Source organism: Ceratotherium simum, chromosome 29, assembly GCF_057802395.1.
Source record: "Ceratotherium simum simum isolate JZ-2026a chromosome 29, ASM5780239v1, whole genome shotgun sequence".
Lineage (NCBI taxonomy): Eukaryota > Metazoa > Chordata > Mammalia > Perissodactyla > Rhinocerotidae > Ceratotherium > Ceratotherium simum.
The window spans coordinates 7138642-7154191 of record NC_141928.1 but is presented as its reverse complement, the minus strand read 5'-3'; the positions used below and the strand labels follow the sequence as shown (position 1 = coordinate 7154191).

General features: G+C 55.6%; 1 protein-coding gene across 3 annotated transcripts in view; it reads left to right on the top strand.

The window, feature by feature from the left end:
* The window catches only part of USP20 (ubiquitin specific peptidase 20), a 45927-nt gene extending 35170 nt beyond the window's left edge, over window positions 1-10757 (top strand). For all 3 annotated transcript variants that reach the window (XM_087418935.1, XM_087418933.1, XM_087418934.1), the window contains 11 exons: window positions 3166-3199; window positions 3404-3449; window positions 4448-4628; window positions 4706-4832; window positions 5221-5390; window positions 5471-5552; window positions 6596-6704; window positions 7589-7691; window positions 8513-8584; window positions 9058-9234; window positions 9380-10757. In XM_087418935.1, coding sequence (XP_087275061.1) covers window positions 3166-3199; window positions 3404-3449; window positions 4448-4628; window positions 4706-4832; window positions 5221-5390; window positions 5471-5552; window positions 6596-6704; window positions 7589-7691; window positions 8513-8584; window positions 9058-9218 — 1085 coding nt within the window. In that variant the 3' untranslated portion in view covers window positions 9219-9234; window positions 9380-10757. The remainder of the gene's footprint in view (window positions 1-3165; window positions 3200-3403; window positions 3450-4447; window positions 4629-4705; window positions 4833-5220; window positions 5391-5470; window positions 5553-6595; window positions 6705-7588; window positions 7692-8512; window positions 8585-9057; window positions 9235-9379) is intronic.
* The last annotated feature ends 4793 nt before the right edge of the window (window positions 10758-15550 follow it).

The window sequence follows — 15550 nt, the reverse complement described above, 5'->3', positions numbered from 1 at the left end:
ATCTCTGTTTCCAGCCCCTCTCCTGTCTCTGAAGGATGGGGAGTGGGGCTGAAAATTCCAAACTCTAATCATACCTTGGTCTTTCTGGTGAGCAGCCCCCATCCATGAGCCCACCCAGAGTCACCTCATTAGAGCAGAAGACACTGCCATCGCCCAGGAAAGTCCAAGGGCTTTAGGAGCCCTGTGTCAGGAACCAGAGTCAAAGACTGAATGTTAGAACAAAGAATGCTTCTAGTGCTCTCATCACTTTGGAAATTATAAGGACTTTAAGAGCTCTGTGCCAGGAACCTGGGGTAGAGACCAATACATTATATATTCTCTATTATCTCACAGTCTTCTTCAGTTTCTTTCATCAATGACTTATAGTTTTCAGTATACAGATTTTTCACTTCCTTGGTTAAATTTATTCCTGTATGTTTTATTGTTTTTGATGCTATTATAAATGGAACTGTTTTCTTTATTTCTCATTGAGATTTTTTTTGTTAGTGTGTAGAAATGCAACTGATTTTTGTAGGTTGATTTTTGTATTCTGCAACCTTACTGAATTCATTTATTAGTTCTAACAGTTTTATGGTGGAGTCTTTCGGTTCTATACCTAAGATCATGTCATCTGCAAATGGACAATTTTTTTTGTGTGTGAGGAAGATCAGCCCTGTGCTAACATCTGCCAATCTTCCTCTTTTTTTTTGCTGAGGAAGACTGGCCCTGGGCTAACATCCATGCCCGTCTTCCTCCACTTTATATGGGACGCCGCCACAGCATGGCTCGCCAAGCGGTGCATCGGTGCATGCCTGGGATCCGAATCAGGGAACCCTGGGCCACCGCAGCGGAGCGCACGCACTTAACTGCTTACGCCACTGGGTCGGCCCCCAAATGGACAATTTTAATTCCTCTATTTAATTCCTCTTATTTCTTTTTCTTGCCTAATTGCTCTGGCTAGGACTTACAGTACTGTGTTGAATAGGAGAGGTGAGAGTGGGCATCCTTGTCTTGTTCATGATCTTTTCATGGTTGAGTCAGATGTTAGCTGTGGGTTTATCACATACGGCCTTTATTATGTTGAGGTATATTCCTTCTACACCCATTTGCTGAGCACTTTTATCATGAAAGGGTGTTGAAATCTGTCAGATGCTTTTTCTGTGTCTATTGAGAGGAACTTGTGATATTTTTCCTTCATTCTATTAATGTCTTGTATCACATTTATTGATTTACCTATGATAAACTATCCTTGCATCCCAGGGATAAATCCCATTTGATCATGGAGTATGATGCTTTTAATATGCTGTTGAATTTGGTTTGCTAAAATTCTGTTGAGGGTTTTTGCATCTGTGTTCATCAGGGATATTGGCCTGTAGTTTTCTTTTCTTGTGTCCTTGTCTGGATTTGGTATCAAGATAAAGCTGGCCTTGTAAAATGAGTTTGGGAGTGTTCCCTCCTCCTCAGTTTTTGGAAGAGTTTGATAAGAATTGGTGTTAATTCTTCTTTAAATGTTTGGTAGAATTCACCAGTGAAACCATTTGGTCCTGGGCTCTTCTTTGTTGGGAGGTTTTTGATTATAGCTCCAGTCTCCTTAGTCGACATTAGTATGTTCAGATTTTCTATTTCTTCATGATTCAGGCTTGGTAGGTTGTATGTTTCTAGGAATTTATCCATTTCTTCTAGGTTGTCCAGTTTTTTTATGTATAATTGGTCGTAGTTGTCTCTCATGATCCTCTGTGTTTCTGTGGTGTCAGTTGCAAGTCTCCACCTTTATTTATGTTTATTTGAGTCCTCTCCCTTTTTTCTTGGTTAGTCTAGCTAAAGGTTTGTCAATTTTCTTTATCTTTTCACAGGACCAACTCTTAGTTTCATTGATTTTTTCTCTATTGTCTTTCTAGTCTCTGTTCCATTTATTTCTGTTCTAATCTTTATTATTTCCTTCCTTTTGCTAACTTTGGGCTTAGTTTATTCTTCTTTTTATAATTCCTTAAGGTGTAAAGTTAGGTTGTTTATTTGAGATCTTTCTTTTTTCTTACTATAGGCATTTTTTATTATAAAATTCCCTCTTAGGACCACTTCTGCTGCATCTCATAAGTGCTGGTGTGTTGTATTTTCATTTTTGTTTGTGTCTCAAGATATGTTCTGATTTCCCTTTTAATTTCTTCTTTGACCCGTGGGTTGTTCAGGAGTATGTGGTATAATTTCCACATATTTGTGAATTTTTTAGTTTTCTTCCTGTTATTGGCTTCTAGTTTCATACCATTGTGGTTGGAAAAGATATGATTTCCATCTTGTTAAATTTAATATTTGCTTTGTGGCCCGGTGTAGGATTCTCCTGGAGAATGTTCCGTGTGCACTTGGGAATCTGCTGCTGTTGGATGGAAGGTTCTATGTATGTCTGTTAGGTCCATTTGGTCTGTAGAGTTATTCAGGTCTGCTGTTCCCTTATTTTCTGTCTGGATGATCAATCCACTGTTGAAAGTGGGGTATTGAAGTCCCCTACTATTGTTGTATTGCTGTCTATTTCTCCCTTCAGTTGTGTTAATATTTGCTTTAAATATTGAGGTGCTCCAGGGTTGGGTGTGTATATATTTACAACGGTGACAACCTCTGGATGAATTGACCCCTTTATCACTATATAGTGACCCTCTTTGTCTCTTGTAACTGATTTTGACTGAAAGTCTATTTTACCTGATATAAACATAGCCCCTCCTGCTTTCTTTTGGTTTCCATTTGTGTGGACTCTTTTTCCATCCCTTTGCTTTCAGCCTGTGCGTGTCCTTAAAGCTCGAGTGAGTCTCTTATAGGCAGCGTGCTGTGGTTTTCTTTCTTTCTTTTTTTTTTTTTGAGGAAGATTGGCCCTGTGCTAACATCTGTTGCCAGTCTTCCTCCTTTTTTCTTTTTTTTCTCCCCAAAGCCCCAGTGCATAGTTGTGTATCATAGTTGTAGAGTTGTAGCCCTTCTATATGGGATGCTGCCTCAGCGTGGCTTCATGAGTGGTGAGTAGGTCCACACCCAGGATCCAAACTGGCGAACCCCAGGCTCCAGAAGCCGAGTGCACGAACTTAACTGCTACGCCACCGGGCCGGCCCCCTGTGGTTTTATTTCTTAAGCATAAGTCATCATGTGCACTTCTTCCCCATTCCCGTGCCTGCTAACCTTTGTTGCTTTATTTTCCTGCCCTAGGTGACAACATGTACAGCTGTGAACGGTGTAAAAAGTAAGTGTGTGATTCTGGGGGCTTTTCCCCGACTTCCCATTTCCCACCTCTACGGTCCATCTGTGTTGCGCATCCTTCCCCCCGGGCTCCCTCAGACTTCAATCCTGGCCTCATGGAGGTGACCAGGGCGGGAGGGGTGCTCCTGCAGCCCCCCGGCCCCTACACTGGGACGCTCACCATCTCTCGCCCGCTCTCTCCTCCCAGGCTGCGGAACGGGGTGAAGTACTGTAAGGTCCTGCGGTTGCCCGAGGTGAGTGGAGCAGCCTCCCACCACCCGTGCCCGCCAGGGCCTCTGCACGTGGATGGGCGGTGGTGTGCAGCCAGAGGCTGACCCCTCCCGGACTCAGGAGCTTCCGAGCCAAAGAGGCCCGTGGAGATTGTCCTGCTTTGGCTGGGATACCTCCGGGAGGGTGTGGCAGATGGAGAGGGCTAATGTTTCAATGTCTAACTTGGCACTCTCTCCCTTGTGGCCTCAGCTCCCTCGTCACTCAGCACATTTTGTGAGGGCCCACCATGGGGCAGGCTTAGGGGCGCTGGGGCTGCCCCCTGGAATAAGGCAGTTGTGAGGGGAGGGCACCTGGCCAACGGGGCTGTCAAGGAAGGCCTTTTCGGGGAAGCAGCGTCTGAGTGAGCCCTGAGGATGCAGGCTGGGGTCAGCCTCCTGGAGGGAGTTCCGGGGAAGGAACAGGGGGGCAAAACTCTGAAGTAGGGTGGACTTGGCTGAACCACGGAAGGCCCGTGTGGCTGGAGCGAGGAGGAGTGTGGCCCGAGATGCGGGTGCCTGAGGTGGTGCTGGGCAGGTTTGGGAAGCCTTTGTGGAGAAGCCGCTAAAAGTTGATGCCAACAGAACTGGTTGTCAGGGTTCTTTAGTTGGTAAACTCGACGGGCCAGTGACAGTCAGCTTCCTGTACAGACTAGCCCAGCTCTCGGGACAGCCCATCTCGAGATGGCAGCTGATCCTGTTAGTGAAGCTTGGCCCTGCTGTCACCTCTGCCTGTATCGTGGGACTTCAAGGAGTCTAGCTCAGCTCCCACGCGTAGTTCTTCGATCTGTTCAGATGGAGTCAGTGGGCGGCACCTATCAGCTGGCCTGGGCTTCCAGAAGGCTCTAGCTGCCGGTTTCTTGTTTCCGTTTGGATGACAAGACCTGAGTGGGTCAAACAGTGGGCTCCAGGCCCCCGTCGGGTAACCAGGGGGACAGGGCCCTGGGCAGCCCTGGAGTGACCGAGGCCTCCACCTTCTCCCCCAGATCCTGTGCATTCACCTGAAGCGCTTTCGGCACGAGGTGATGTACTCATTCAAAATCAGCAGCCACGTCTCCTTCCCCCTCGAGGGGCTTGACCTGCGCCCCTTCCTCGCCAAGGAGTGTACGTCCCAGATCACCACCTACGACCTCCTCTCTGTCATCTGCCACCACGGCACGGCAGGCAGTGAGTCCGGCCACCACCACCCGGCCCTGGCCCCATCCCCTAGGGCATCTGTAACCTGCCTGCCTCTCCCGCCTCAGGTGGCCACTACATCGCCTACTGCCAAAACGTGATCAACGGGCAGTGGTATGAGTTTGATGACCAGTATGTCACCGAGGTCCACGAGACGGTGGTGCAGAACGCTGAGGCCTATGTCCTCTTCTACAGGTGCGGGCCCTGGTGGTCGGGGGAGGGCTGGGTCTGGCTGCAGAACAGTGATTGGGCCCCCACCTGGTGACCTGGGGGCCTGGACATCCTGCCTGCTCCCCAGGGCTTTACTCTGGGTGCGTGTGGGGATGGTGAAGCCTGGGGGAGTAAGGATTTGAGATGTTAAGAAAGAGCCCCCTGGCTTCTGTGGGGAAAGCGGGACACCCACGAAGTCGGGGCTGGGTCTCCTATGATGGTCCTTGGGGGACGTGATGGGGCCGGAAGTCCGGCAGGGTGGTGGGTGCCTCTGCACACTGCCCTGGAGAGGGCGTGGCTGGTGCCCGAGGCAGGGCGGTGAGCCCAGGCACAGCCGCCCTCACTCTGCCCGCCCACCCCACCCCTGCCCCAGGAAGAGCAGCGAGGAGGCCGTGCGGGAGCGGCAGCAGGTGGTGTCCCTGGCGGCCATGCGGGAGCCCAGCCTGCTGCGGTTCTACGTGTCCCGAGAGTGGCTCAACAAGTTCAACACCTTCGCCGAGCCGGGGCCCATCACCAACCACACCTTCCTCTGCTCCCACGGAGGTGAGGCGCCCTCCTGGGGTCGGCGTGCAGGGCGGGCGGGCCGAGGCCCCAGCTCTCCCTCCCTCTGCCCTCCTCCACAGGCATCCCACCCAACAAGTACCACTACATCGACGACCTGGTGGTGATCCTGCCCCAGAACGTCTGGGAGCACCTCTACAGCAGGTACCGGGCCCGGGCCAGCCTCTCCGGGAGGCCACCCACCCTGAGCAGGACAGGAGGGCGGGGGGCGCCATGGTGGCCCCCGTGCTGCCCCCACTCAGGCGGCAGAGCGGCGTGGAAGCAGTTGCAGGGCCCCCTTACAGTCGTGTCTGCACTGGGACAGACACCCCTCACCGTGGGCATCCAGCGGGATCCTTCCAGTCACGAGGGACCGAAAACTGGCTCCAGCAAAAGCGAGCGTGCTGGCCCCTCTTACAGAGTCTTGGGGTTGCGGCTGTAGGGCGGGCTGGCCAGCGTGCTCCCCAACCCCGTACCTGGCCTGGGCGGCCTTGGGCTTGTGCTGCCTGGGGCCTTCCCGGTTCAAGTCCAAGATGAAGACCGTGTGGCTCTCGTTGAGGGCCTGCCCAGGCCTGGGTTACTCTGGAGCTGCACAGGCGGGATGTGCCCTGGCAGAGAGAGTGGTCAGACAGGTCAGGAGGGAGAGGCCCCGGCCTCTCGTCGGATGGGGCTTTGTCCCATCCACTTGCAGGTTACGCACAGACTCTGCCCTGTTGCCAGTGGGTGGGTCAGAACCCCACAGGGAGATGCACCCCCACATCCTGTGGGATCCACCCTCCCATCTGCAGCCTCCCTTTGATGTTGTCTTCAGGGTCCCGCTGGGTGGGCTCTTGGCCGCTATCGCTCTTGCTCAGGAGCCAGGAGAGGAAGTGAGAACGTTAAGCATCCTTTGCCATTAAACAGATGTTTATGACGCTCCTGCCCTGGGGTAGGCACTTGCTGGGTACTCTGGGCACGCTGGCGTGAGGCATGCTCGCCAGTCTAGTGAGGAAGACAGACAAGTGAACAGGCCGTACACAGGGTGCTGAGGGGAGCCCAGTGGGCGGGCTGGGGCCGTGGCAGGGAGCCTCCCCCGGCTGGGAGGAGCTGGCCGAGTGGAGGGTGGTAACGGCTCTCCGGCTCTCCGGCAGGTTCCGCTGCCTCCCCATTGGGACCCTCCCCTCAGGGCTCATGTGTATGTCTCTCTCTGCCTCCTACCATGGGTGCAGGTTTGGGGGCGGCCCCGCCGTGAACCATCTGTACGTGTGCTCCATCTGCCAGGTGGAGATCGAGGCGCTGGCCAAGCGCAGGCGGATTGAGATCGACACCTTCATTAAGGTGCGTGCAGGTGGGGGTGGTGTGGGGGACCCGCGGAGACTTGGGGATGAAAGAGCCGTGTGAGTCAGGCTCTGTTTGGAGGACGTGTTCTGTGGGAGCCCCGAGTGGCCGGAGATTTGAGACTTTTACTGGCAGAGGGGTTGGGTTTAGTAAGTGCAGGTCCGTCTGCTCGGCGTGCTCTTGAGCAGCTGTTAAAGGAATAGGGGGCTGCTGTTTGGGGCTGGATGATTCTTTACTGGGGGCTGGCCTATGTGTGTGGGATGTTTAGCGGCATCCCCGCCTCTACCCACGCAATGCCAGTGACAACCAGAATTACCTGCAGACGTGGGCAGACATGGCCCTCCTGTTGAGAACCACTGGGCTCTACAAACTGACGTGGAAAAGTGATTAAGTGAAAAAGCAAGTTGCAAAACAGGACCAGTAGTACCCCACTTAAGAAAGAGCCTTCTGCAGTGGAAAGGGGAGTATGAGGACTGAGGCCCTGAGCACATGCCCCCCTGGTGCTGCTCGGAACAGGGGACTCTGGAGAGGGACTCCGTCTGTCCACAGGAGAGGGTTGAGTAGACACCCTGCTTTGTGGCCATTGAAAAATGGCACGTCAGAGAGTTAGGGAGCAAGCCAGGAGGCACGTTCTCTTAAATAGGGAAGAAACCCATGTACTGTGATGTCAATGGGGTTGTTGAAGAGATTCACCAGAATGTTCCTGGCAGGCATTTGAGTGGCGGGGTTGTGGGAGGCGTTTGTTTTCTTTGAACTTGTCTGGGAGTTCTGAATTTTCTACCTGGAATATCTTGTGTTCTGTCAGAGTGGGGGGTGAGGGTTAGCGGGGTGTTGGGGTGTTTGTGCTGACCCTCCCCTCTGCCCCTGCCCCCGCCCCCGCCCAGCTGAACAAGGCATTCCAGGCTGAAGAGTCGCCGAGTGTCATCTACTGCATCAGCATGCAGTGGTTCCGGGAGTGGGAGGCCTTTGTCAAGGGGAAGGACAGTGGTGAGTGGAGCGGGCCCTGCGCTCACTGTGTCCTCTGACCCTGTGGTTTACGTGGTGCAAACAGGCCCCATCACAAGACAGCTCCAAGTCCCCACAGTCCCCGGCAAGGACCAGCAGAGCCCGAGCCCTGGCCTGCATGCAGCCTCCCTCACTGCCCTCGAGCTGCACACTCGGGCTCCCAGACCGGGGCCTGGGGCCTGGCAGGGTTGGCAGAGCCAGCAGGTTCTGTGCACTGAACATTTGCCTTTTGGAATGTGAGCACCAGCCAGGCCCTGCTGGGTGGTGAGGGCACCAGGGACACGTGCTGTGCAGGAGGTTGGGCGTGGCTGTGGTCGAGAACCTGGCTCCGAGTCACAGCCCCGCCTTGGGCCCTGGCTTTCCTTGTCTTCTGCCAGCTCTGACCTGGACGGTTCCTTCCTGTGTCTGCATAAACAGTTCTCATCTCACATGGTTGTTGAGGTTTACGTGAGACACGGGGCACACGGGAAGGGTGCTCAGTGAGATGACAGCAACGTCCCCGGGTGCTGGCTCTGCCCCCGCACTAGGGTCTGAAACTAGTGCGAGTCCCAGCAGTTCCCTCTGCTGGGTCTGGTGGTGCCGCCAGGCCCTGGACGCTCAGACGTCTGTAGATGAGCATTTGGTGCCCCAGGCACCTCACCCCGTGAGCACTTCCTGCTGAACCCTGGGTACTAGGACGGCCTCTCCACCTGGAGAATGGCTCTGATCTACTGAGGGCTGGAGGGCCGCGGCAGAGGCTGGGACTGGGGTTTCTCCCCACGGCTGCAGAGGCCCAGAGGCGCTGAGCCGCGTGTCTGTTGCAGAGCCCCCCGGGCCCATTGACAACAGCAGGATCGCACAGGTCAAAGGAAGCGGTCACATCCAGCTGAAGCAGGGTGAGTCTTCCCGCCTCCGGCCCCGGCCACCCAGGCCAGCCGCGTTCCCCTCCGTCCTCCTGGCTGCCAGTCACTGCCCTCTCAGGCGCCCCCTCGCCACCTGTCTGAGTTGGGCCAAGGCATCCACCTAGTCCAGGCCCAGGGCCTGAGCACGTGGGCCGAGGTGCTTGGCCTCTGTGTGGGTCCTCCAGGCCCCTCCCCACACCCTCTGCCGGCCTCGCCTGCCTGCCCTTTGTGTGACCTCCACCCTCTGGGAAACGAGGGGCAGCAGCCAGAGACGTCCCCTCTGGGGTCCTCAGAGAATGGATGTTCTACTGGAAAATCCTAAAATTTCCATTTAACAGCTTTGCACAAAGTTGCCCTCCCACCCTTTTGGGGCCTGGCCCGCCTGGAGCCCCTGCTGCCGAGACCGTGGCTTCATCGAGGGGCCAGGGTGAGCCTAGCGCTGACGGGTGGCCTCTTGGGCCCTGCAGGTGCTGACTACGGGCAGATTTCCGAGGAGACCTGGGTCTACCTGAACACCCTGTACGGTGGCGGCCCCGAGATCGCCATCCGGCAGAGTGTGGCCCAGCTCCAGGACCCAGAGAGCTTACATGGGGAGCAGAAAATCGAAGCTGAGACCCGGGCCGTGTGACTTGGTGGGCCAGTCCGTAAGTCCCCTCCTCCCTCTCCAGAGACCCTCTTGTGTCCCTTGAGTGCTGCAAGAGCGTGTCCCTGAACACACCTCCCTTGAGGCTGCCTGGAAGGACCCTCGTGTGGGCCACGCTGGGCTGAGTGACCCGGGTGTCCCCACAGGCCCCCACCTTTGCCCTCCTCCCTGCGGAGGGTGTGTTTGTATCCAGAGGAGAGGCCAGCCGCTTCAGAAACCCAGGTGCATCAAGAGGCAGAAAAGTTGTTTGGTTCACAGTGAGGAACGCTGCAGCTAGGAAATATATCCACTTCCGTCTTGTTCAAACGGCCGCAGCTCCGCGACGTTAACTTGAGTATTTGTCCTGGCAGCGCTCACACTTTACTGTCGTTGTGTCTGCCAAACCCGCCCTCTCGCTAGCTCGGGCCCAGCTTTGTCCCTGGAGCTCTCAGTCAGGGGCTGTGGCCTTGGGCCGGAGGGTCGGGGAGCAGCTGCTGCTTCACAGGCATTTCCCCGAGCGCCTGGTCCAGCGCCCAGGACTTGCAGGTAGATGGGCAGAGCTGGCGGGCAGAGTGCCGAGCAGGGAGGATGCTGCTGCTTGTCGCCGGGGCCAGTTCCTACGAGGCCCCTCTTCACCCCTGCATCTCCTGGTTGTCACACAAAGGCTCCTGAATCCTGGCTGCTCTCAGTGTTTGTCCTGCAGACTGCCGACTCCGGACTCCTTCACGACTGTGACCCAAAGGGGGTTGGGTTTCTGTCTGTAGGGCTTGATCCTAGAGGCAGCTGGTCCCCTCTCCCCTGTGCTGCTGAGCTGGCCCCATGATGGGCTGTGACTTGCCCCTGCTAGGGAACGGGATGATGAAACGGGTACCTCACGTCGCCATCACGTGCAGTTAACGCAGCTTCCCTAGGGGCTGACTCCCACCAAGCTGGGTGGAGCCCCTGGCCCACGGAGGTGGTGCTGGGGCCGCTCTCACACGTGGCTTCCAGAAAGGTGTCTCCTGGATGCTGAGCGAGGCCACTGCTAGGGCACAGGGACTGCCGAGCACAGTGAGGCCGTCTTGCCTCCAGTGGCACCAAAGCCCTTGGACAAACAGCTGGGGCCAGATGCTCCCCTCGTCAGGGCCAAAGCAAATGGGGAGTGGGAAGGGGTCTTAGGACCAAACTCCCCCACACTGTGGCCTTCGGTCTCCGTAGAAGCAGATGTCGTGGAAATTCCAGCGGGTGGTTCCGGCAGAGCCCTTGAAGCTCTTGCAAGTGAGATGTTGCTCACTTCTGTGATCTCGTTTTGCTGAATCTGGTTCCCTCCCCACCGAGGCAGCACATGATCAAAGAACAAAGCACTGTTGGAATTTCTTGACATATGCCACGGTCTTTGAAAGCTGCTTCTGCAGCCAGCAGCGACCCCACCGCAGAGCCTGGAGGCTGCATGTTGCACCGTTTGTGACGTAGGGATTCCGCCTTGCAGGTTGTAATCTCACCCCACGTCTGTGCGGTCTAGTTTGTGTTCAGAATGTCGTAATAAATACATATGCATTCCCCACAGCCCACGCTGTTGTCTCTGCGTCCGCCGCAGTTAATTCTGTTAGCGGGGTGGATCTCCTGCCACGGGGGAGGGCTGGGGAGCCATGGCGATGAACGATGAACGTTACAAATGCCTGGACACAGGAGGGGCCTTTGCATGGCTCCCTGAAACCGGAGAGCATCTGGAGGCTGCAGGAACGCAAGAGGAGGCCAAGCCGCCTTAAACTCCTGGCAGCGTGTCTTGCCCTTCTTGGACCCGGCCCCAGAGAAGTGGGGCCAGATGTGGTCGGGGGACGGGACGAGGCCAGCTCATCCCACAGGCTGGCGCCCTGCTGGCACCGCACTGCGGACTCGGTGCCTCGGAAGTCGGAGTAGCCGCGGAGCAGAGGTCGCCCTCCCCATCCTGGCGAGGGCTCGCTGCCCCGGGGTCCCCTTCCCTCCGCTGACGGCGGATGTTGGCGCCTCCATCCCAGTTGCTGGTGTCTGGCTCTGGGGGCTCCCTGACCTTCAGTCATCCTGGTGTTTTACAGTCCCTGCGGTTTTGGTTGGTTTTGTTTATACTTTTTGGGTTTTGGCAGGGAGAGAACTTGAGATTTTTATGTATTTAAACATCTCCTGGCGCTGGCCCGGTGGCACAGTGGTTAAGTGTGCATGTTCCACTGCAGGGGCCTGAGGGTTCGCTGGTTTGGATCCTGGGTGCATACCGCTCATCAAGCCATGCTGTGGCGGCGTCCCATATAAAAAGTAGAGGAAGATGGGCATGGATATTAGCTCAGGGCTGATCTTCCTTGGCAAAAAGAGGAGGATTGGCAACAGGTGTTAGCTCAGGGCTGGTCTTCCTCACACACAAAAATAATAAAAAATAAATAAATAAACATCTCCTTGTGAAATCCCATCAGACATGAGTGTGCAGAAACGTGTTCACCATAAAGAATGATGAGACGGTGACAGTGTGCCCGCGCCAGTGTGCCCGCCCCGGGCTGTCCCGTTGCCGGTTCCTCCTGATCACTCTTCCCCCGTCGCCCCACCCCGGAGTGACTCCGCCTGTGGTTCCTCCATCCTCACTTTCTAGTTTTGCCACGTGTGTGTGTCTAAGCAGTGTTTTTAGCTTTGCTCACATTGGACCGTCGTGTACGTGGACTCCCACGGTACGAGTTTTGTGATTGGCTTTTCCTATCGTGGAAGATGAGAATGGAAAAGTTTTGTCTGGAGGGTCGATTGATTTCCAAGGTTGGGGGACATTCGTTTATTGTACTACAGGAAGGTGAGAGAGAAATAGGTAGGTACCTATTGGCCTTAAAATGTTTCAGTTATATTTTCCCTTGAAATACCAGGCTTTTCAGTGGCTTGGCCAAACTTAGAAGCTGGAATCTGAAGACAGAACAGGAGTATGTGGTTGTTCACCTCACAGCCCGAGTGGAGACGGAAGCGCTGGGCGGCAGGGAGGCCCCTGTGGTCTTGTTTCCTCCACACGCCGTCCCCTCGTGCCCGCCGTCGGGCTCCTCCCTGAGGTGAGGCTCACTCCAGCAGCCCCGTTTAGAGGAGCCACAAGCCACCCCCTGCAGACTGAGAGTTTGTGGGCCAACTGCTGCCCGTATCTGCAGGCCCTTCCATCTGCCTGTGCTTCTGTCACAAACCTGCACTGGAAAAACATTTGCAAGGTGCAGCCACCCAGAAAGTGTCGCTTCCCACCTTTGTTCTAGTTTGAACTCAGTGCAGTGTAAATTATCCTGCGAGTCTTACACTGCCTCGTTTGAGCCCCCTTCCTTTGGGGAAGCCAGTGGTGTTTTGGAATCCTCCCTGTGTCTGGCTCTTTTCTCTACTACCACTTGACCTACAGCAGTGAGAAACGTGTTGGTTGTAGTGAAGGAGCAGGCAGCAGTCAACATTTTGTTTTTTGTGTGTGTGTGTGTGTGTGTGAGGAAGATCAGCCCTGAGCCAACATCCATGCCAATCCTCCTCTTTTTGCTGAGGAAGACCGGCCCTGGGCTAACATCTGTGCCCATCTTCCTCCACTTTATATGGGACGCCGCCACAGCATGGCCTGACAAGCAGTGCGTCAGTGCACACCCAGCATCTGAACCCAGGCCGCCAGCAGCGGAGTGTGTGCACTTAACCACTACGCCACGGGGCCAGCCCCAGCAGTCAACATTTTGGACAAAGCATGTTCTGGAAAGCTGCCAGGTGAGGTGTTAGGAGGTGTTAGGATGCAGTCTCCAGCCTTTCCTTGGATTTGACACCAGCGAGCAGCCCAGGTGAGGGGGTGTCTGGAGAGCCAGCACTGGGGACAGGGCTCTGCCTGGGGCAGTGGCAGGATGTGCGTGCGTGCTCTGAGGGGCACCAGGTTCCCGGGCAGAATGCTCCCAGGACCCTGCCCATCCCTGCCGCTTCCAGGGCCCGACAGAGGAGAATGAGGAGATCCCTGTGTTTCCTGTGTTCCTTTTTGGCTCCTTAGCTCTGAGGACAGAGCACCTGGGGGCCTTTTCTCAGTTTCTGCTCTACCTTTTGTGACCCAGAGACGTCCTCAGCTCATGGGAGGTCATTGAAGTAAATGTCACTCCCTTATACCATCTGGACAGAGATAGAAGTGTTTTTTTTTTTTTGGTGAGGAAGATCAGCCCTGACCTAACATCTGCCAATCCTCCTCTTTTTGCTGAGGAAGACTGGCCCTGGGCTAACATCCGTGCCCATCTTCCTCCACTTCATATGGGACGCCGCCACAGCACGGCTTGACAAGTGGTGCGTCGGTGCACGCCCGGGATCCAAACCCAGGCCCGGCAGTGGAACATGCGCAATTAACCGCTATGCCACCGGGCCGGGCCCGGTTTTACACACAGACAGAAGTGTGTAAATCAGGGCCTAATGGATGCAGCTCTGGAGAAACAGCTCCTGACACACACAAAGTGGCTGCTGAGTGCCAGTTGCAGCCTTTGCACTTTAATCCCAGGACTGAGAGGGCACTGGCAACATGGCTTATGGAGCCTCCCCTTCTCTGAAAAGGACAGCAGAGGCCAGGGAGGAGAAGGAGAGGCATCTTCTAGGCGGGGTGGGCCGAGCCGGGGCTGGACGTCCTCACTGCTCAGGACGCACGGGATGTTAATCCCCACAGGGCTGGGCCTGCTATCGCTGTCCTGCCTCCCCCGGCTCCTTCCCTCACTCAGATCCACACCATCCATCTTCTGCGGCAGCAGTTCAAAGTCTGATCTCTAGGCTGCCCCGTAGATTTCACAATTCCACAGATCTCTTTTGCTTTAATGAAAAAAAGGGGGGCATACTTGAAACCGCCTCCCTCTGCACACTTCCATTTCCTCCCTAGCCACCCTGTCGTTAGGGACCCTCGCTCGTCCTTCTCTCCTCGCACGCTCTGACTTCTCGTCCACTAGGGGTCGCCACCGCCACAGTGCAGCCGAGCTGGCCGACCTGGGTGCTGCCGGCAGGTGGGGGAGGCCGGGGGAGACCAGCCCTGCCCGCCCGGGGCGGCTGATGTGATTCCCAGACCTACCGGAGGAGCCTGACCGACAGGTCTGCTGCATCGCTGGAACCTTCTGAGTCAGCTGTTCCTGTGCCTGCAGAGGCGCCCGCAGGAGAGCAGCGGGGAGGGAGTTGTCTGGCAGCCCAGCTCCGCGTCGCCGCCGCTGTTTTCAGCCCCAAAGGGGCGAAAAGTGGGTCACCAGAAAGTTCAGGTGTACGGTGGGGTGAGGTGCCACCTCCCCAGAACACCTGAACCAAATAGGTGCATAAAGATGGGACAAGCCAGGCGCGTTTCTGTGTTTCCGACCCCTGCGCGCAGTGTGAAGACCTAGAGCTCTGAGCTGTGGCGTTGTCCCCATATCAGAGTAACGAACGCCATCGCAGGAGCCGGGAGCAAGCTCTGGATGAGAGCAAACACCTGTGAGCTGCTGCAGGTCGACCAGGTGCCTTCCCATGGTCTCATGTTCTCACAGCAGCTCCCCGAGGAGTCGACACCCTCACCCCTCAACCGAGGAAACTGAGGCCCACAGAGGTGAGGCCACGTGCCCCCAGTCAGCAAACCCAGCTCCCAGCCCCTCAACACTGGGGGCCCTTCAGGGAAGGAAGGTTCTAAGACAGGCAGAAACCTTCCATCTCCTCCACGGAGACCGTTGGAGACTATCCTGAAATGTGGCAAAGCCCAGAAAGAACACACTAGAAACAGCCTTCCTAGATTTACCTTTTGCTCACAGCCTAGACAAGAGGCCTCAGTCAGGACCACAGTCAAGGCACCTATTCCCTTCACTACACTCTGACTGAGAACCACGACTTCCCGATGGTTCCGTAATCCTACCCTCCCCGGGCACGGATGGCAGCAGTCTTCCCTGAGGAGCTAGCGAAGCTCTCGCTTGAAAGGCCAGTCACGTCCATTGTTGGAGGAGGCTAAGGCTGCAGTGAGGCCTGGCTGGTCTTGGTGGCCTGACCTCCCATCCCTTAGCAAGTGAGCCCACACTGGATATTAGCAAGGCCGCCCTGCTTGCACTGTGTAGCTGCTAATATTTCACTCCGTCGACAACTATCTTCCTAAAACGGCTCTAAAGAGCCTCAGGAAATAGAGAGGTGTGGGCACTCACCAATTGCATCTTCCCCCAAAAGCCTGGGGTGAGATTTTCAACGCTGGTTATGGAAAGAGGGCCTCCCACTGCACTCGTCCAGTGGGTTCTAGGCATGAGGCCCCACCCTTTAACCTGCACACTGTCTGCGGCTTCACAGAAACCAGTGATTATTCCAGCCAGGCCACCAAGGGGGTGGGCTTGAGCCCTGGTGACACCAGACCACCAATGAAAGGCAAACATGCTCCAATT